At 37.6% G+C, this 22,186-nt stretch overlaps 1 protein-coding gene across 1 annotated transcript in view; it reads left to right on the top strand.

The window, feature by feature from the left end:
* Nucleotides 1–12,834: 12,834 nt before the first annotated feature.
* The window catches only part of LOC132268175 (uncharacterized), a 33,214-nt gene continuing 23,862 nt past the window's right edge, over nt 12,835–22,186 (top strand). The window contains exon 1 of the mRNA XM_059768954.1: nt 12,835–13,732. Coding sequence (XP_059624937.1) covers nt 13,619–13,732 — 114 coding nt within the window. The 5' untranslated portion in view covers nt 12,835–13,618. The remainder of the gene's footprint in view (nt 13,733–22,186) is intronic.

Below are 22,186 nucleotides of genomic sequence, written 5' to 3'. Positions count from 1 at the left end.
TTCACATTTTTCGTTTTTCAGACACTGTGCACTGTTTCGTCCTTTTCCCTATTCTGGCTTTTCCCCGTTTGTCAGTTTTTGGCATAACCTCACTTCTCATGCTCAGAGTTGTTTTTTGACTTCATGTGCCATCATCTTGAGTGGTTTTCTTGAAATATGTATCTTTACTTTTGCAAAAAAGTACTCTAGTTGCTCCCGGTGTCCATAGGGGCATTGGTGCACAATTCTTCAGAATCTTTTTCATTTCTTGGGGTGTTTTTCATAAATATCTTTTGAAGATATTTTACTTCAGGGGTATCTAAGAAAATATCTTTTGGAAGATATTTTTATTCTGGGACAGTTTCGCAGTTAGCCCTTTTTGTAGGGGCCATTGTGCAATTAATTAAAGTTATTGCAAAATGTCTCATCTGGAGCCTGGATCCTCGAACGGGATTAATTTTCACATTTCGTTGAGTCGTGGACTCCTAGAATTCCGTTCTGTTCGTTTTTCTCCAGTTTCAGGGTTTCTGGCCTTAGTTGCCGCCGAACTTGTTCTGGGCATAACTCTCGGCTCGGGACTCAATTTTTGATGCCGTTTCCTTTGTTGTTCATATTTTCTCATTTTGAATCTTTTTTGTTCATGGAGTTTTTCCGTTTGAGCGCGTTTGCTCAAAATCCACTTTTCCGGACCCGGCGGGGCCCGTTCTGGGCACTTTTTGAGATTTCTATAAAAGGGGGATGAGATATTTCATTTTTCACCTTCCCCACTCCTCTTGAATGACCTGAAGCAGCCATGGATGCCCTTGGAGCTGCCACCTTCTCTCTCCTCCTTTGATCTACTTTTCCTAAGTGAAAAGTCTTCGGCCTTCGCATTTTTTGTTCCCCTCGATGTGTTCTACCATTCCCCCTTATTAGAATTCATTTCCGACCATTTCTTGAGTTTGGGTTTGAGGTCAAGTTGTGATTTTCATGGGGCTTCCTTCGGATTAATGTAGATCGTGTTGTCCCCGACAAAACACTTCGGTTTCGGCGGATTAGGCATTGGTATAATTGTTCACATATATTAAATTGGGATTAATTGCATGAGAATTGTAACTTTTATTTATACTTAACTTTAGTGAAAGTTTAATTCACATGGTCGTAAATTGAATGAAATAAACTTGTAATGTGATATTACATTAGTCCTTGACATGTTCTCTAAGATATGTTAAATTGAGAGCATTTGGTTAAGTTTGAAAATCTAGAGATTTTAATTAAAAGAATTAATTAAAATCTATTTTGTGGTGCCATTAGCTTAATTAAGATTTTAACTTGATATTTTTATTGGCTATGACTTGTTTACTAATATATATTAATTGTGGACCATTTGAAGTTGCTTTAGAACCTTGGTAATTAAATTAGCATGATTTAATTAGAGTTCTACTTTGTTGTTCCAATAACCTAATTGAGTTTTAGAATGGATATAGGTAATGACCATGCCACGTTCTTTAATATATATTAATTTGAGGTTATTTGGAATTGAATTAGAATCTAGGGAATTTAATTATTTTTATTTAATTAAATTCTATGTAATTGAGCCATGGATTTAATTGTGTTTGAAAGTCGTTTCTATATCAAAATCCTGGACATGGACTTGTTGTATATTCATTTGGTTATGTTTTGAGCATTGGATAACATAGTTGCTATGTTTATACTCATGAGAATATGTTTTCCTTATTGAATATATTGTTGCCTTGTGTAATGATTTGCACATTTCGTATTTAACATCTTTCATGCATAGCGTGTAACGAATCGGACACTGAATATTCGACATTCATCATATCATATTAGTTGTGGACTTAGAGCATGTATTGTATAGGTTTCCAAATTTGGTTGTGCATGGTAGATAGTTGATTATCTTGTATATACATGCTAATATATACGTTGTTGCACAACTTGTTGATTTTGGAAACTTGGGGATGTCGTTGTTTGGCTACGGCTAGGACGTAGTTCTAGTATGGGGGATAGTCCCTTTATATAGTCTAGTGCGCACATAGGGAGGTTACCCATAGGCAAGTAACCCTAAAGTAACCACATTGTCGGTTTGATCCGGCGCGACGTCCAAGTATCCACTTTATTTAATTTCGCTTTTTATTTCAAGTTGATAACTAGATGATGTTATGACTTGTTATTTCTTACTTGTTTTCTCGTTTTAAATTTTAGGATGTTCACTTTGAGAAACCATGCTTTACGCGTTGTATTAGAAGTTCTAATGTTGGTTAGATGGCATCGATATTGTGATTTGTGTTTTGATATTCTAATGTAATATAGGAATGATCCTATAAATTCAATTGGAACATAGACGTTAGGTGGCATGACCCACTTCTGTTGTTTTCGTGTTTTAGATTTCAAGCTGATAGTTTTAAGAATTTGTATTTTGTTGCCTTGTATAACATGCTTTTATGTGGCAAGGTTGCATTGAAATTGTAATTTGTGTTTTGACTGTTCACCATGGTCTAGGATGATTCCTTAGACTTATTTAGAACATAGATGTTAGGTGGCATGATCACTTTAGTTTTTTCTGTATTCTAGATTGCAAGTTGATGCCTTTAAGAACCTTTATGCTAGAAATGATTTAAGATAGCTTATGATGATCCCTGAGTCTAATCTTTGATATAGACGTTAGGTGACATGATCCCTTTTTGAAATGATTCATGTTGTCTAAAAATCTAAAAGAAATCGAGTCATGCATGCTCGTCCCCTACGAATAAACTTGTTAGACTTGTTTATTCACCCCGAAGTTACTGGGTGTTTTGCAGGTAAAGAAACTTTGTTGTGGGATATGCAACACTCTTAGGCATGTTAGAAGTCTTGAAGTATTTTTGATGGCATTGAATATGCACATAGTACCGTATCATGTTTACTTTTGTTTATTTTGACAAAACTTGTACTTATTGTTTAAGCCATGTAATGCGCACTTGAGTGCACCTTTTGACACTCTTTTGATGTGTATGTAATGAGGCCGGAGGCCAATATCATATATTATGTATGTTATGCACTTTTACTTACAAACTTCATTATGGAAATATTGAAAATTCATGAGATATTATGTCATAACTTTTGCATCGGGTGTGGGAATTCCATTTTCATTCTTTCATAGGGTCTCATAAATCATGTTTGAAGTGTGGCCAAGGGCCAAACGGTAATTTGAAATCATTTGTCAATTTTGGTTTTCATGTTTTCCATTTCAAGTCTATTTTTGCCTTTTCGGCCATTGGGGGGTCGGATTTTGCATCGGCGGTATTTTTAAGCCATGGACCATTGTAGCACATCCAAATAGGTAAGTTACGTTTGCGTGCATGATCGTTTTCAAGAAAAACCTCTTCCTTGGCAATTTGAGCCTCCTAGGAACTCATTTTGAAGTTTTGTTGTATAATCTGATCTAGGGGTATTCTAGACTTTTCACATCAGTTTTATTTTCTTCTTTCGACATGGTCGATTAGAAAACGTGATTTAGGGAGGGTTTCTTCTTCGTGTTTTTCCAGAAAACATCGTCTTGGTACCGGAAATCCCTCGTGAAGTTTCAGCTTCCAGTTTTCATTTTAGCAACTTTTTAGCTCTTTTGACCAGATTTCTTAGGAGGGTATTTTGGCCATTTTGCAGTAAGTTTTTTTTGAATTCTCTTACCAGTCACGTAGAAAACTCAATTTTGAGGGGGGTTTCTTCTTTGTGTTTTTGCAAAAAAGTCATCTAGGCCTCCAAATTCAGCCTCTTTTCTGGATTTTTCTGAAAAAAAAGCCACACAACAGCTTTATGGGCTGCTGCCAGCCATGTGTGCACCCAGCGCGCGCGCAGTGTCCATGGGTGCGCGCATTGGCGTGCGCATAGGGCTGTCATGGCCCCTCGTCGGGCCGCCGCGACGTCAATTCTTCTTTTGGGCTATTCTCCTTCGTCCGAACTCCGATTCAAGTGAATTTTTTTTTTTAACTTGACTAATTTTTCGCTGTCTTTCCAATGGTGTACTCGGTTGCATCCAATTCTTCTTGGATAATTACCAGTTTACACTTTTTTCCTTAAGTGCTCATTTTTCTTCGTCATGCCGTTTCTCCTTCGTCCAGACTCCGAATCATGCGATTCTTGAGTCCATCTTGATTAGTTTTTGTTATCCTTCCAGTGGTGTGCCCGGTGGCACCCGAATCTATAGTTTTTAGAAATGACTATTTTGCACCTGGGGGCTTATTTGTCATATTTTCGATCTTTTGCTTCCGCATCAGTTCTTGTTAAGTTCGACGACCTCATGGAAGGTCACTTTGACTTCTTAGAGCCTTGTTTTTTGTTTTCGCTTTCGTATTCGGATCCGTTATCGGATCATCCTTTTGGTTCATCACTGACGCACTGGCCTAAAAACCAGGGCCGTCACAGGTGGTATCAGAGCATCCGGGTTCAAATACCTTGGACGACGGGTTTTGGGTGCATATCATGCTCACGTTGTTTTGCTTTGATGTGTCATTTATATCTTGATAACATGCTTTGTTTGATAACATGTCTTTTATGATAACATGTTCACATGCTTAAGTGTTTTGAGACATCTATTATTTGTTAAGCATACTTTATGTGTATATATGCTCTTGATAATACGTTTTGATTTGATAACAAGTCTGTTTGCTTTTGTGGCACCTTGAGTAGATAGTCCATTGTTATGTATCATGCTGGCTGTTTACTTTTATGTCTGGTTTTGACAGTGTCTCTTAGGATCTGTTGTATCCCTTAGATGCCTTCTTGTTTCACGAGTTTCTTCCTTGGATAGGAAAAAATTCATTCCGTAAGGACCCATGTAGGGAACCTTCTTGTCTGTTCTGTCAATCGATGCGAGTAAGGCTCATGTGAGTGTAGAATTGCAATTCTTGTCTGGTGGAGTGAGACGTGGGCTAGGGAGGCACCGTTTCATTTCCTTTTCCTTCGTGGCTTCTAGATCTAAGGCCTTAAGCGTAATGGTGCCAATGTCATTGTTGTCAAAATTTTGGGATTAGCTACCCCAACTTTCGCAGATGCCTGGTTTCCGTAGTGCCTTTGGTAATGATCATTTTCAACATTGATGTCATTTGTATCGAAAAGTTCCCTTCTGGGCATGTTACGGACTAGTGCCTTATACTGTCATACTACCTTGCTGACGAGTAAGTGTGGGCGGGTTCTGGTCACTGTTCGTACTGCCTTGTCACTCTCTTCTTCTATCATGTTTCAATGTTTCGTTGTCTTGGGATTCTCTCGGTAGTTGACGTTGAGTTAACGTGCCGATTCGTATGAGGTGTTGCCTCAGTTCTTGGTTTCGCGTTCCTTCAGTTGATCTTTAAACTTCAGGATTTGTCCTTCAGTGCGTGGTGAGCTATCCTTTGATTTGACCTTTTGTTCGGTCATTATTCTGTTCTCTCTGGTATGTTCCTAATTTCGGTGACGAAATTCTATTAAAGAAGGTAGGTTGTAACGACCCGGTCATTTGCCTTCCTTTCTTTTTTCCTAAAATTTTACGAATGAATTTTTTTCGTTTAATTTTCCTTTCTGAGCTCTGTTTCTTATCACTTAGTGTCATCTCGAGTGCTCAGAATTGGTTCCTGAAACTCTTTTCCGTGGATTGACAACTTCCTTTGAGGACCGAGTCATTTTCACATTTTTCATTTTTCAGACACTATACACTATTTCGTTCTTTTCCCTATTCTGTCATTTCCCCGTTTGTCAATTTTTGGCACAACCTCACTTCTTATGCTCGAAGTTGGTTTTTGACTTCACGTGCCTTCATCTTGAGTGGTTTCTTTGAAATACGTATCTTTACTTTTACAAGAAAGTACTCTGGTTGCTCTTGGTGCCCATAGGGGCATGGATGCACAATTCTTCAGAATCTTTTTCATTTCTTGGGGTGTTTTTTATAAATATCTTTTGAAGATATTTTATTTCAGGGGTATCTAAGAAAATATCTTTTGGAAGTTATTTTCATTCTGAGGCAGTTTCGTAGTTAACCCTTTTTGTAGGGGTCATTGTGCAATTAATGAAAGTTATTACAAAATGTCTCGTCTGGATCCTGGATCCTCGTACGGGATTCATTTTCACATTTCGTCGAGTCGTGGACTCCTAGAATTCCGTTCTGGTCATTTTTCTCCAGTTTCAGGGTTTCTGGCCCTAGTTGCCATCGAACTTGTTCAGGGCATAACTCTCTGCTCGAAACTCAATTTTTGACACCGTTTCTTCCATTGTTCATATTTTCTCATTTTGAATCTTTTTTGTTCACGGAGTTTTTCCGTTTGAGCACGTTTGCTCAAAATCCACTTTTCCGAACCCAACGGGGCTCGTTCTGGGCACTTTTTGAGATTTCTATAAAAGGGGGATGAGATATTTCATTTTTCACCTTCCCCACTCCTCTTGCATGACCTGAAGCAGCCATGGATGCCTATGGAGCTGTCACCTTCTCTCTCCTCCTTTGATCTACTTTTCCTAAGTGAAAAGTCTTCGGCCTTTGCATTTTTTGTTCCCCTCGACGTGTTCTACCATTCCCCCTTATTACAATTCATTTCCAACCATTTCTTGAGTTTGGGTTTAAGGTCAAGTTGTGATTTTCATGGGGCTTCCTTCGGATTCATGTAGATCGTGTTGTCCCCGACAAAACCCTTCGGTTTCGGCGGATTCGGAACACTTTTTTTTCAGTGGACCTTTGAGGCTTTCATCTCAAATTGAGGTAGGGGGTGTTATAATTTACTTTCTTGCTCTATTACATGCTTGTGATGCTTATTCAACTCAATTGCATGCTTGAATATTAAATCTAGAATTTTTTATTATTTATTTTCTAGTCTGAAATTTAATTTTCCCGGTGAGTTATAGCATGTTTTAAACTTGTGGCTTGACATTATATTACACCTTGATAGGTTAATTAACATATATTAAAATTGGAGCATTTGGATAAGAAATGAAGATTTTATTTAATATTTATCTTGAATAAAATATTAATTCATGTGGCCTTAACTAGCTTGAAATCAATGTGTGATAGCATATTATATTTGGCATTAGTATTCTCTTCAACATAGTTGAATTTGAAAGTAATTGGAGGTGTTTTGAAAATTAGTAATTATTAATTAACTTGATTAATTAATTTGCCCCGAGTACACTATTCACTCCATTTTAATTCTGACTTGATATTCTTAATCTACATGCCATATAACTTCACATATATTTGATTTTGAATATTCGGTGAGGTCTTGAAACCTTTCATTTAATTAATTTCCTTGTTTAAGATTTAATCCTCATAGTGATATACAACTTGGAATTGAATTGTAGCATGCTAGAAAATTAGGCTTTGGTATAGTTGTTCACATATATTAAATTGGGATTAAATGCATGAGAATTGCAACTTTTATTTTATATTTAACTTTAGTGAAAGATTAATTCACATGGTCGTAAATTGAATGAAATAAACTTGTAATGTGATATTACATTAGTCCTTGGCATGTTCTCTAAGATATGTTAAATTGAGAGCATTTGGTTAAGTTTGAAAATCTAGAGATTTTAATTAAAAGAATTAATTAAAATCTATTTTGTGGTCCCATTAGCTTAATTAAGATTTTAATTTGATATTTGTATTGGCTATGACTTGTTTACTAATATATATTAATTGTGGACCATTTGAAGTTGCTTTAGAATCTCGGTAATTAAATTAGCATGATTTAATTAGAGTTATACTTTGTTGTTCCAATAACCTAATTGAGTTTTAGAATGGATATAGGTGATGACCATGCCATGTTCTTTACTATGTATTAATTTGAACTTATTTGGAATTGAATTAGAATCTAGGGAATTTAATTATTTTTATTTAATTAAATTCTATCTAATTGAGCCATGGATTTAATTGTGTTTGAAAGTCGTTTCTTTATCAAAATCCTGGACATGGGCTTGTTGTATATTCATTTGGTTATGTTTTGAACATTGGATAACATAGTTGCTATGTTTATACTCATGAGAATATGTTTTCCTTATTGAATATATTGTTGCCTTGTGTAATGATTTACACATTTCGTATTTAACATCTTTCATGCATAGCGTGTAACGAATCGCACACTGAAGATTCGACATTCATCATATCATATTAGTTTTGGACTTAGAGCATGTATTGTATAGGTTTCCAAATTTGGTTGTACATGGTAGATAGTTGATTATCTTGTATATACATGCTGATATTTACATTGTTACACAACTTGTTAATTTTGGAAACTTGGGGATGTCGTTGTTTGGCTATGGCTAGGACGTGGTTCTAGTATGGGGGATAGTCCCTCTATATAGTCTAGTGCGCACATAGGGAGGTTACCCATGGGCTAGTAACCTTAAAGTAACCACATTATCGGTTTGATCCGGCGTGACGTCCAAGTATCCACTTTATTTGATTTCGCATTTCATTTCAAGTTGATAACTAGATGATGTTATGACTTGTTGTTTCTTACTTGTTTTCTCGTTTTAAGTTTCAGGATATTCACTTTGAGAAACCATGCTTTACGCATTGTATTAGAAGTTCTAATGTTGGTTAGATGGCATCGATATTGTGATTTATGTTTTGATATTCTAATGTAGTTTAGGAATGATCCTATAGATTCAATTGGAACATAGACGTTAGGTGGCATGACCCACTTCTGTTGTTTTCGTGCTTTAGATTTCAAGCTGATAGCTTTAAGAATTTGTATTTTGTTACCTTGTATAACATGTTTTTATGTGGCTAGGTTGCATTGAAATTGTAATTTGTGTTTTGATTGTTCAACATAGTCTAGGATGATTCCTTAGACTTATTTAGAACATAGACGTTAGGTGGCATGATCACTTTAGTTGTTTCTGTATTCTAGATTGCAAGTTGATACCTTTAAGAATCTTTATCTTGTTGCTTTGTATAACGTGCTTCCATATTGTTTGAATTGCATAGATGATGTGATTCATACTAGAAATGATCTAAGATAGCTTATGATGATCCCTGAGTCTAATCTTTGATATAGACGTTAGGTGACATGATCCCTTTCTGAAATGATTCATGTTGTCTAAAAATCTTAAAGAAATCGAGTCATGCATGCTCGTCCCCTACGAATAAACTTGTTAGACTTGTTTATTCACCTCGAAGTTACTGGGTGTTTTGCAGGTAAAGAAGCTTTGTTGTGGGATACACAACACTCTTAGACATGCTAGAAGTCTTGAAGTATTTTTGATGACATTAAATATGCACATGGTAGCATAGCATGTTTACTTTTGTTTATTTTGACAAAACTTGTACTTATTGTTTAAGCAATGTAATACGCACTTAAGTGCACCTTTTGACACTCTTTTGATGTGTATGTAATGAGGCCGGAGGCCAATATCATATATTATGTATGTTATGCACTTTTACTTACAAACTTCATTATGGAAATATTGAAAATTCATGAGATATTATGTCATAACTTTTGCATCGGGTGTGGGAATTCCATTTTTATTCTTTCATAGAGTCTCATAAATCATGTTTGAAGTGTGGCCAAGGGCCAAACGGTAATTTGAAATCATTTGTCAATTTTGGTTTTCATGTTTTCCATTTCAAGTCCATTTTTGCCTTTTCGGCCATTGGGGGGTCGGATTTTGCATCGGCGTCATTTTTAAGCCATGGACCATTGTAGCGCATCCAAATATGTAAGTTACGTTTGCGTGCATGATCGTTTTCAAGAAAAACCTCTTCCTTGGCAATTTGAGCCTCCTAGGAACTCATTTTGAGGTTTTGTTGCATAATCTAATCTAGGGATATTCTAGACCTTTCATATCAATTTTATTTTCCTCTTTCGATATGGTCAATTAGAAAACGTGATTTTAGGGAGGGTTTCTTCTTCGTGTTTTTCCAGAAAACATCGTCTTGGAACCGAAAATCCCTCGTGAAGTTTCAGCTTCCAGTTTTCATTTTAGCAGCTTTTTAGCTTTTTTGACCAGATTTCTTGGGAGGGCATTTTGGCCATTTTGCAATGAGTTTTTTTCTTAATTCTCTTACGAATCACGTAGAAAACTCAATTTTGAGGGAGGTTTCTTCTTTGTGTTTTTGCAAAAAAATTCATCTAGGCCTCCAAATTCAGCCTCTATTCTGGATTTTTCTGAAAAAAAAAGCCACACAGCAGCTTTATGGGCTGCTGCCAGCCATGGGTGCACCCAGCGCGCGCGCGGCGTGCATGGGCACCCGCGTGGGCGTGCGCATGGGGCTGTCATGGCCTCTCGTTGGGCCGCCGCGACGTCAATTCTTCTTTTGGGCTTTTCTCCTTCATCCGGACTCTGATTCAAGTGAATTTTTTTTTGAACTTGACTAATTTTTCGCTGTCTTTCTAACGGTGTGCTCTGTTGCACCCAGTTCTTCCTGGATAATTACCAATTTACCATTTTTCTCTTAAGTGCTCGTTTTTCTTCGTCATGCCGTTTCTCCTTCGTCCGGACTCCGAATCATGCGATTCTTGAGTCCATCTTGATTAGTTTTTCGTTGTCCTTCCAGCGGTGTGCTCGGTGGCACCCGAATCTATAGTTTTTAGAAATGACTATTTTGCCCCTGGGGCCTTATTTGTCATATTTTCGATCTTTTGCTTCCGCATTAGTTCTTGTTGAGTTCCACGACCTCATGAAAAGTCACTTTGACTTCCTAGAGTCTTGTTTTCTGTTTTCGCTTTCGCATTCAAATCCGTTATCGGATCATCATTTCGGTTCATCACTGACGCACTGGCCTAAAAACCAGGGCCGTCACATTAAAGATCATGTTATGTTTGGATGCCGGCATAATTTCGGTTGAAGATGACGATTGTGTGTAAATATATGTTATATGGATATAATATAGAGAGAGAAAGAACGAGATCCCTTTCTGCTCAATCTCGCTTCTACGTACGGGAGCCTATCCTTCGCTAAAGAATGTAGAAAGTCTCCGGCAAGCTCGCATTCACGAGCTAAGGCTTTTCTGTTTCTGACCATCCTTGTGTGTTACCTTAATTGAAGGGCACAGGTCATCTAGAATTGGAGAAGTGGAAAGCTAAGAATCGATGTGCTCCAAGTCAAGACTTCGTCTTCCCCCAAATTTATGATTTTGACCAAAAACTTTCCCCAAGTGTTCACGGTCACCGAAGTTGCTGGATGTTGGTTGTTGATGATGGGAGCAAGAAGCTTTCTCTCTAGTGTTTCAGATTGTTTGACGTCAAAGTGGCTTTCTTTGTGTGTTTGCCGTGAAAAAGGAAGGTGGGTTAGGGTTTGGTTGTTGTGTCGGTGGTGTAGATATAAAATATAAGAGACGTGTCACAATCTTATTGGTTGGTTAGATTTTGTTTGCCACGTCAATAAGTGAAATTCATATTATCAGCAAACAGCGTCGTTTAATAAGAAGGGCAGCTTCGTCATTTTTCTTTTCCGGTGACCTGAGTGGTCAAATTGCAACAAATTGAAAGTTCAGGGGGTTTTTTTGTAGTTCAAGGGGGTTAGTTGCAAAACCCCCATAGTTCCGGCCGCCGGGGGGGGGGGGGGGTTTGCACTTAACCCTATTTATATTTATATTTTTTATTTTATTTATTTTATTTGAATGTAAGGGTACATTAGTCCATTAATGGTTCAATTTCCTCAAAAGCCCTTATTTGCACAAATTGAAAATGTAAGAAAGTAACTTAGGGGTGCACAAAAATTTAGTCAAACCGAAAATCCAAACTAGACCGGACAGTTTGGTTCGGTTTGCAAACAGTTTGTTTCGCTCACGTTCCAAATTTGTAAAACCATAAAGATACGGTTTGGTCATGACTTAAGGTCCTTTAGGACCAAACTGGATCGAACCGAACCATTTAGTTATATATATATAATATAATATAATATAATATAATATAATCCAAAAATCTACATCACTTAGAAGTTTGTAGCAACTATCAATCTTACGATTCACTCTTAATTCTCTTACGTCTTATCAATTTATTAGATGATTCTTATTTTTTAGTGATTTACAATGGCTGAATTTTGTTGTTTTTCTAAATTGTGGCTAAATGTTTATCGTTGAATTAGTAATTATAACTATATTAGGTTATTAACAATTCTAAATTGATATATTCACTTCAGTTCCAGAAGTTACATGGAAGAATGAATTAAAAGTTCTAATATATTAACTTGGTTTATTGTTATGCATTTGCAATTTTGAAATATTAATAATTCTGTAGCAGGAGAAAAAAAAAAAAAAAGAAAAAAAAGAAAAAAAGAAAAGAAAAGAAAAGAAAAGAAAAGAAGAAAAAAGAAAAAAGAGAACCGTAGAACCGAAGCGAACCAACCGGTTTCTCACGATTTGGTTTGATTTGATTCTTTGGTCAAATAGTTCGGTTTGGTTTTAAATTTTCTAGAACCGTTAGGATTGATTTGATTTCAAAAAAACTCTCAAATCAGTTCAAATCGAACCGTGTGCACTCCTAAGAGAGTTTATTAAACAATAAAGGTTAATCGTACATTTTGTATATAATGAAATAATTTTTTTGCACTTAACCCTAAATACAAAAGCAAAAAAATTTTAGAATTGCCAAAAAGGCCTAGTAAATTTCTCCTTTTTCCTTGGATTATTTTTTATTTTTTATTTTTTATTTTTCACTCTCCACTTCTGTAAAACAAACACAAATCGTTCTATTACTTTCCTCTGAAACTTCCCAAGGAAGATTTGGTACTAGTCGTGCACAGCTGTGCACTGTGGGGTTGTGTTGTCCAATCCTCTTGCACCACGTCTAGACTCGTACTACTATTAGTAGTAGTATATATAAGCTAGGACGAGCTATATATGTCATCCAAAAAAAAAAAAAAAAAAAAAAAAACAGAGGACGAATTCAGATTAATTTTGTTGCTTCAGTTAGTATCTGGAGTATATAATTCATATACAGTTAGTATATGGAGTATATATTTTCAGATTAACTTTGTTGCTTCTAAATTATGCACTGTTAATTAACAAATAAAAGTCTTGGCCTTCTGTGAATGGCACACAAAACAACACAAAATCACCAAATTTTTTTTTTTTTTTTTTAGAAATTAAAATCACCATCTTCCAAACAACTGATTCATTAGCAAAAACATTTGAGAAAAAGAAAAAGAATAAAAGAAAGAGAAAGAGAAAGAGAAAGAGAAAGAGAAAGTGAAAGGGAAAGAAATAAAGAAGGAAGACCTTGAGTCAACTAAAGTTGTTGTAGTTGTACGGAAGATAAAGAGACGATCGATCATCGTTATCTTTGGGTCTAAAAAAAAAGAATTTATTAATTTTCTTCTGTCACCTTTTCCCAAGCTTTCTGATTCCTCGTTTGATTTTGGGTTTGCTTTCTCCATGGGTAAAAGAGCATTGGATTGGAGAATATATAAATATATATATATATGTGTGATATATACACACATATATACGGAAAGTGGTGGTACTGGAGATTCCTATATACATTATTTACTCTTTCCTTTCACTTCCTTCCTTCATAACTAAGAAACCCATTTCTCTCTCTTACAATCTGTAGCTGCACTCTCTCTCTAGACATCTGTTTGACGGAATTGAAGGTTTAAAGGGTGGAAAGTAAAATGGGGTTTTGTTATTGTGATCATTTCAGATAAGCATATATATCAAGTTTGAGAAAAGGGAACAGAGAGAGTAAGAAAAATAGCGATGGAGAGGGTTTCTTTGTCTAATAAGAGAAAAGGGCCCAAAGAAGAGTTAACCGATTTGGTGTTTTCATGGTCTCTTGAAGATATTAACAATGAGGATCTGTACAAAAACCAGGTCTACTTTCTCTTTCATGCTTCATCACTCTTAATTTTTTCTGAATCCTTAGAATTTTTGTGACAAATTTTTTTTTTTTGTAGCTTTTAGATTAAATTTTGATATCTTTGGAATATAATATATAGTTGATTGATGCTTACCGATGGCATTAAAGGACTTTAATCGTGATTTTATACGTAACACAACATTGGCATAAATGGGCTGGGCTTTGTTCAGGCCCAATCCTATCAAAAATCTCATGTCCCAACATCAGAATACACGTGCAGAGGTTACTGGTTAGCAATATGCTTTTCATTATTCATGTTCTGTGCTATTGCTCTGTTGGTGTATCCAAATTTATGATGCTCACTTGTTGCTCATGAATTGCTGTTATATACTTTAATTTATGCTGTTTAAGCTGTTGCTTAAGTTAATTTTTTTTTTTTTTTTTTTTTTTTTCCTGGAAGTTAATTTTTGTTGTGATTTCAAATTTCAGAGTATGTTCATTTGTTAGTATGGGAAATGTTTTGCTAGTTCTTCTGGCTAATGTCTGGATTTCTATTGAAGATAGTAAAGAAGCATGTGACATCATTTGATTAGTGATTTTCATGAAACCTTTTCCTATTAACATTTCATATTTTAATGCTCATTTAGACTTAGCATGCTAAATTCCCATGATTTGTTTCCTGAAAGAGAACTACTTAATTTGAGTTTTCAATCTACGAGAGAGATGGAAATCGTTTTCCTTAGCCACATCCCATTTAATTTGAGTAATAATTGAGTATATTCTTGTAATAAAAACAGCATTAAACTTTACTATAATGACACATATAATATAATTATAAATGTTGAAAATGATTTTCTTCACTAATATTTTTATCTTTAATTTTTATCACAATGTTATTATTTTCCATATCATTCATAATTTTATATTCCATATATTCTGATTAGTTCCACTAATTTTTAAAACCTTCGACTCTAATGCATTTATCCAAGCTTGTAACTTCATTGCTAAGTATTCTTGTGAATTATCAATAGCATTATGTGTTGGCACATAAAAGTGGCAGTCCAATGGGCAGCCACTTCAATGATGACACGGTGCAATAAAAAGAGGACAAGTGGACTAAATCATGGTCCAATGCTGAATTAACACATGTCAACATTGGAAGGAAAAGGAATTCCACCACGCTTGAAACATTTGGCAAACGAGAAAGACGAATATGGCAGGATAATGATAGCTGGCAATGAAATTGTGGGCTGAGTGGTTTCCTATAATCAAGGAGAAGATTGGCCAAATGAGTTAGACATGTATGGAAACTGCTATAAATTACCTAACTCAGTATAGAAGTTCCTATCTTCAAGGAGTTTAAAAGTGGCTAAGGAAGGTGGTTCTTAAAAACTAGGGATGAGGAGATCGTGGTTTGTTGTATATACAGAATCTATTTCAAGAAAGAATGAAACTGGAGCAGTTGAAATACGTGGTGTGTATATATATATATATATATATATATATATATATATATATATATATAAATTAGATGAGCAGTTTAAAGAACGTGGGACACATGGCAGCAGTGGAAGAAATTCATAGATCGTGGGTATGGAAGTTGGAACTTAGCAGCTGAGCATGAGACAAGTGTCTTGTAAGAAGAAGTGGACAGTTGCTTAAAAGGACATGGGTCCTTTTTGTAAGGCTTGAAAAGCCTATAAATAGTTTACTTAGGGCTATATTGCGAACTCTCTCAACGACATCAATCAACATTCAATACTTTGTATTTCAATTCATGCAATTTCAATACAAGTCAATTTTAATTCCTTTACATTAATGCACTTACTTTCAGTATTGCATTTCAATTCATTAGATAGCATTGTAGTCTTAACTAAAAGTCCTTTCATCGAAGGCAAATCCGAAACTTCACAATCGCTTGATCGTTCCAAAAGGATCTTCCTTTTCGTTCGACCTCTCTGAATCTTCCGAGATTCTGGCACGCCTGCACATTCCAAGTGTCCCAATTTTATGGAAACATTAATTGGCATGCCCGGCCGAACACCCGGTAAAGATTGCAATGCTGCCAAAATCAAAGTCGACCCGTCTACCTACGACTGGTGATGAAGAGCCAGAAGAAGAAGTTCAGCCGAATCAGGCTGGAAGTTCTAATCCTGGTCCTGAAGAATCGGGAGTACGTGCTGAGGTGCAATCACTGGTTGCACCATTGGCTGAGGCATTGGGTAGGATATCTGCCCGCATTGATGACATGTCTCAGAATGTCTCTTAGCTATTAGCCGTTGTTTACAATTGGCCTGCCCAAGCTGGAAGTTCGAGTGTTCAAGAATCGGTATCTTAGCCGATTCCCCACCTTCAGCCAGCTCTTGTAGCAAGTCTTCTACAAAACCCTCCAGTGACTTGATCGGAATTTCCACAACCACCGGTACAATAGCCACCGGTACAGAAGCCGTTTCCACAGCCGTAGTACCAGCCACCTCCAAGACCACAAGTATTTCCTCTAAATTTCACTTGAAGAGATTATTTCGACCTGGGGGGCAATTATTGAAGATGGAGGAATAACCCACCATTCCCACCAGTGCCACCACTTATGGTACCCGGGGGCCAACCAATAGCCGATCTACCGGTTTGGCCAGACAATAATCTACCACTAGCGGCTAATCAGCCGTCAGGAGTTAATTAACCGGCCCAACCAGTTCTTCTGGATAGAGGCCAGTTAACGGAATTGATAGATCGGGAATTTGGTTTAGCTGCCAAATGAGTAAGCCGACCGGCTATAGAAAGCCATACCCGGAAATAGTTGATGAATTTGAATTCCCTAGAGGGTACAAAGTTCCAGATTTTTTAACTTTCAATGGGGAAGGTAACTAATCTACCGTAGAACATATCGGCAGGTTCACTGTTCAATGCGGGGAAGTAGGAGCCAGTTCGTGGTTGAAATTGAGGCTTTTCCTAAACTCCCTCACGGGATCAACCTTCTTTTGGTATATTCACTTGCCACCAGATTCTGTTCATTCTTGGCAGCAGATGGAGGAGCTCTTCCATACGTAGTTCTACCAGACAGAATCCGAGGCAACTCTAGCCGATATATCTCGGCTGTGCCAGATGGCCAATGAGTCTATTGAAACATTTATTGCTAGATTCAGAAGGGCCAAACTTAAGTGTCACGTTTCTCTTCCAGAAAGGGAGTGTGTTAGGCTAGCCCTTAATGGCCTTGACTTTGAGCTCCGGAAGAGGTTTGAAGGAATGGAGTTCAGAGACTTATTTAAGTTGGCTGATAGGCCAGTAGATTTGAGTCCATACTCAAAGAAGAAAAGGACAGAAAGAATTCTTCCAAAGGAACTTACTACAGAGATCCTAACTATGAAGTCTTATCAGCAGAGTTGGAAGATGATATGGAAACTAATGTGGCAGATGTTCATATCAAGAAGCCATATGTTTGTGACGCGCTGGTCAAATCAAAATCTTCCACAAGTGGCGAACAAGCATCTACCTCTTTGGCCAAGAAGGGAATGGCTGATTCTGGAAAAGTTTATACTTTCGACTTGTCCAAAACGGAGCAGATATTTTATCACCTTATGGCCGATAAACAAATCTCGTTGCCCAAGGGACATATTATTCCTACGGCTAATGAGCTGAAAGGAAAAGAATTATGCAAATACCACAATTCCTGGAATCATGGTACTAATAATTGCTTTGTATTCCGAAATGTTTTGCAAAAAGCTATTAATGAAGGAACACTAAAATTTCTAGAAAAGAAACCAGAAGTAATGGGAGTGCTCAGTGACCCATTTCCAACTATTGTTACCAGTAGCATGATCAGCCTTACTTCAAAGTTTCCAAGGAAGAAGATTGTTATTGGGGACGAGAAGCAAATGCAGGAAGTTACACTTTAGCCAGAATCAGATTCTTCTAGCAGTGAGGTAATAGCAGACTTGGAAAAGAAGTTGAGAGAAGCTCAGATTGCTTTTATTAATCACAGTCGATGCCCAGACTGCCAGGGCTGTGATAACAGAAGACACCACCATAATCATAGAAGGGATTCTCATTCTTCCAGAAGAAGTATTTATGACCGGCTGATGGATGTACGGCCGATTCATGACCGGCAAAAGGGAATTATAGTGGTACGTTCAAACAAACATTCTCCTAATTTCAAAAGGAGACCCCAGATTCAATCTGAGGTTTGGGTACAAAAAGGTGATGTTTCACACAAATTCCGAATGGTGAGACCACCTGTTACTTTGCCGGAGAGATGGAAGAGATTGGAACATCCTAAGTTCTCGAAAGAAAGGCCTTCGGCCAAGTATGGCCTCACTTGGACCCAGAAGAGGAGGCTACAGCACAGAAGGGCTGAGGGACGGAAGAAGGAAGAATCTCATAATGGCTGTTCTAAAACGGCCGAGAACAGAGATAGGTAATCGGAACATCAACCGGAAGATATGGACATAGCCATTGCCTTTGATGATGAAGCTGCACCCTGGGGCAGATACAGATGTGGATCCTAAGCATGCTCCTAAGTACAGAATTCGTTTTGGAAGTTTTTCGGAAGAAGTGGCTTGCATTATGGCTTTTGTTTTGCCAGCAGTCTTTGAGGCTACTCCATGTCAGTCAATGACAGTGGAAGAAGGCTTTAAGACGGAAGAGCCACTCAGAGCTGTTGATAAAGAAGTGATAGCTGTTGAGTCAACAACGAAGAGCACTTATTCGGCCAAGAAGGGACGAGTTACTACGGAAGTAACAGATGCTGCTGACAAGGTGGTATTTAGCCATAACCCAGTAGTTAAGGCCGCTTTATGTGAAGGTTTGGATAGAAGGACAACCGGTCAATAGAGTTCTGGTTAACAATGGATCGGTTTTAAATGTTATTCCAGTAACTACATTGAAGTTGCTTAGGAAAAGCATTGAAGATATTATCCCTAGTGATGTGGCCATTAATGGGTTTAACGGAGGAGCTACTAATACCAAAGGGATTCTGCCTTTGAGGATTACTATAGGCGGAAGAACTTCATTTGCCACATTCTTCTTGATAAAAACAACAGTGGCATATAATCTGCTTCTAGGACAGGATTGGATCCATCCCAACATGTGTATACCTTCCTCTCTGCATCAGATGTTGATCTTGTGGGATGGAAGTGAAGTAAAGATAGTGGAGGCCGATGACAAACCTTTCGTGGCAAAGGTATATTTGGCTGAAGCAATATTATATGATGAAAATTGTGTACCAGAAGAAGGTTGGCTAAAGGGGACATGTAAAAACTAACAAATGAGATGTCTTGGCCGAGGATTGAATTTCCACGGCCAGTTGCTGAAAATACTCAAGTGGTTAATGATGAACAAGGACCACAGTAAAAGGAGAGATAGAGAGCAGGCTTTTCGGGCCGCTTGTATTAGGTTGAAAGCATACTTGGCTGAAAAACGGCTGGCGAAGCATGAGCAGTTATTTTTAGAATGTTCGGCTAATGTGGCCGAAGTTAGAGTTCCAGAAGAAATGGAAGAAAAACTGGATGCAATTCAGTTTGGAAGATTTGGAATTGGGTCCATGTAGAATGGATGACAGCAAGGCAAAAGTTCAAGATCCATTGCTGGAAGTCAATTTAGGTACGGAAGAAGATCATCCGCCGATTTATGTTAGCGGTTTGCTGGAACCTAGTTATCAGGCAAAGATGATTGATCTGTTGAAAGAATATAAAGATTGCGTTACCTGTGTTTGGCTTGTAAAAAAGGTCGGTTCCGATGGAACCGAATGGGTGTGCCAGGAACTGTTGTAGTTCTGAAGAGAGATCCGAACAATATTCTAGATGGAAGATTGCGAGACCAGACGATTGTGATGAGATCTGGAATGAACACCTCAGGGTTCTTTTTGCCTTTTGAAAAGGACTTTGGGACTGCTATTTGGCTAGGAAGGAAAGAACTACTTGTGAAAGTAATTGACTGGAATGTAAAATTATCTGATGTAAAGTAAAGTACGGGACTTAGGCTAAACATGTTGAAAGTGCATTGTAATAAATGAGAATTTGTATTAAAAATGTTGTATGTGTTGTGTATTTAACAGGCCTTCTAAGTAACAATAGCATGCCCTATTTATAGAATCACTTGCATGTAACCGCTTGCTTCCTAGGCTGCCATGTGTCCCATGACTTTCCACTTGCATGTAACCGCTCGCTTCCTAGGCTGCCACGTGTCCCATGACTTTCCACTTGCATGTAACCGCTCGCTTACTAAGCTGCCACGTGTCCCAAGGTGGTTACTTCACCAAATGGCTTTCTTAGATGAATCTACGTGTTGCTTTATGATTGCACCCACGTTTACATATCACCATTCTATAGGAATCGGCCATACCAACTTTCCATTGGAAAGTGACCGATGATTATGGTGCAAATAGTTATAGTTTTGACCCTTTTATTAAGCCACGTGTCCTCCTTGGATTGGTTTTTAGCCAAAGTCTTTAGAAGATAATAATTTCTACTGGAACGTCGTAGTACCTTTCCATTGGAATCGACTAGGGCAATCCTACCACTGGAAAGTGGCTAATAATCATGGTGTAAACTGAATTGATATATGGCAAGTCTTATGTAAAACTCGCCACATGTCAACTAGTCATTGGCTGAAATATAGGGGTGTAAACAGCCTAGAATTATGAAGAAATGCCAGGGCTATCAAGGGAGCTGGTAGAACATAAACTACCGATCAAAGAAGGTTATCGGCCGTACAAACAGCCTCTAAGAAGAATGTCATAGGAAGTTGTGTATAAAGTGGAGGAGATAGAAAGACTATTGAAGGCAGGCTTCATAAGAAGAATGTTATAGGAAGTCGTGCATAAAGTGAAGGAGGAGATAGAAAGACTGTTGAAGGTAGGCTTCATAGAACAGCCAGGTATGTTGAATGGCTCTCAAATGTGATGCCAGTCATAAAAAAGAATGGGAAGATTAGGGTCTGCGTAGATTTCAGAAATTTGAATACTGCCAAACTGAGAGATGAGTATCATGAGATTATGTCTTTCATGGATGGGCATTCAGGCTACAATCAGATATACATTGCTGAGGAGGATATTCCAAAGACTGCATGTAGGTGCCCAGGGTCTATTGGAACTTTTCATGCCATTTGGTTTGAAAAATGCTGAAGTAACCTACCAAAGGGCAATGAATGCTATCTTCCATATGATCGGCCGTTTTATTGGAGTCTACATTGATGATGTAGTAGTAAAGTCATCGTCCAATTAGCAATACTTGGCCCATTTAAAGACAGCCTTTGAAAGAATGCGATCTCACAAGCTCAAGATGAATCCACTTAAGTGTGCCTTTGGAGTGGCCGCTGGAAACTTTCTGGGATTCTTGGTTCACCGTAGGGGGATTGAAGTATATCAGAATAAAACCAAGGCCATCATGGACACTATGGCACCTACTAGTAAGAAGCAGCTGTAGAGGTTCATCGGCCAGGTGCAGTATCTTAGAAGATTTATGAAGAATTATGCAGGAAAGATCCATGCTTTCTCGCCACTGTTGAAATTGAAGCTGGAAGAAGAGTTTAGATGGGAAGAAAGGCATCAGTATGCTTTTAACAAAATCAAGGAATATCTGGCTAATCCACTAGTTGTAATGTCACCACGGAAGAAATGGCCACTGAAACTTTATTTATCAGCGGCGGAAGAATCCATTGGCAGTATGCTAGCTCAAGACAACGAAATAGGGAAAGAACAGGCTATCTTTTATTTGAGTAGAACATTGACATCGGTCGAGTGTAGGTATAAACCGATTGAAAAGATCTGTTTAGCCTTGTATTTTTCTGCCATGAAGCTAAGACTATAAGTTGCCGTTTGTGGTGTACGTCATTTGTCAAACTGACTTGATTAAGTATATGTTGTCAAGGCCGATGATCACTGGCCGAATCGGCAAGTGTGCATTGGCCTTGATGGAATTTAACTTTGTTTACATTCCACAAAAATCAGTAAAGGATAGAGCGTTAGCCGATTTTTTAGTCGACCACCGATCTACTGAAATTGATCCATACGTGTGTAATGAATTGGAAGCATTGGCAATATTTGAAATGCCGTGGGTTTTGATGTTTTATGGTTCTAGCACAAGTGAAGGGGCAGGTGCTGGGATTGTAATCATAGCTCAAAATGAAAGAAGGGTTTCTTTCTCTTTCTTCTTGGATTTCAAATGCTCCAATAATCAAGCAGAATATGAAGCATTGATTATTGGCCTAAAGATTCTACTTGAAATGGTTATAAGGAGTGTACATATCATTGGAGACTCGAATCTAGTGCTGAGTCAGTTATCGGAAGAATTCAGATGTCTAAGTTGGCAGTTAAGACCATTCCACTCTCTGGCCACTCAGTTAACCGCACAATTCAATGAGGTTAAACTTGAGTTTCGGCTGAGAAAGCACAATAAAGATGCTAATAACTTGGCTCAATTGGCTTCTGGAATTAGAGTTCCAGAAGGGATGGAAGAAAAGTTAGTAAAAAATCA

The sequence above is a fragment of the Cornus florida genome, unplaced genomic scaffold (genome assembly GCF_030987335.1).
Source record: "Cornus florida cultivar Cherokee Brave unplaced genomic scaffold, ASM3098733v1 CherokeeBrave_3.0.0_Hap2_Chr08, whole genome shotgun sequence".
Classification (NCBI taxonomy): domain Eukaryota; kingdom Viridiplantae; phylum Streptophyta; class Magnoliopsida; order Cornales; family Cornaceae; genus Cornus; species Cornus florida.
This window is presented reverse-complemented; position numbering and strand designations above follow the sequence as displayed.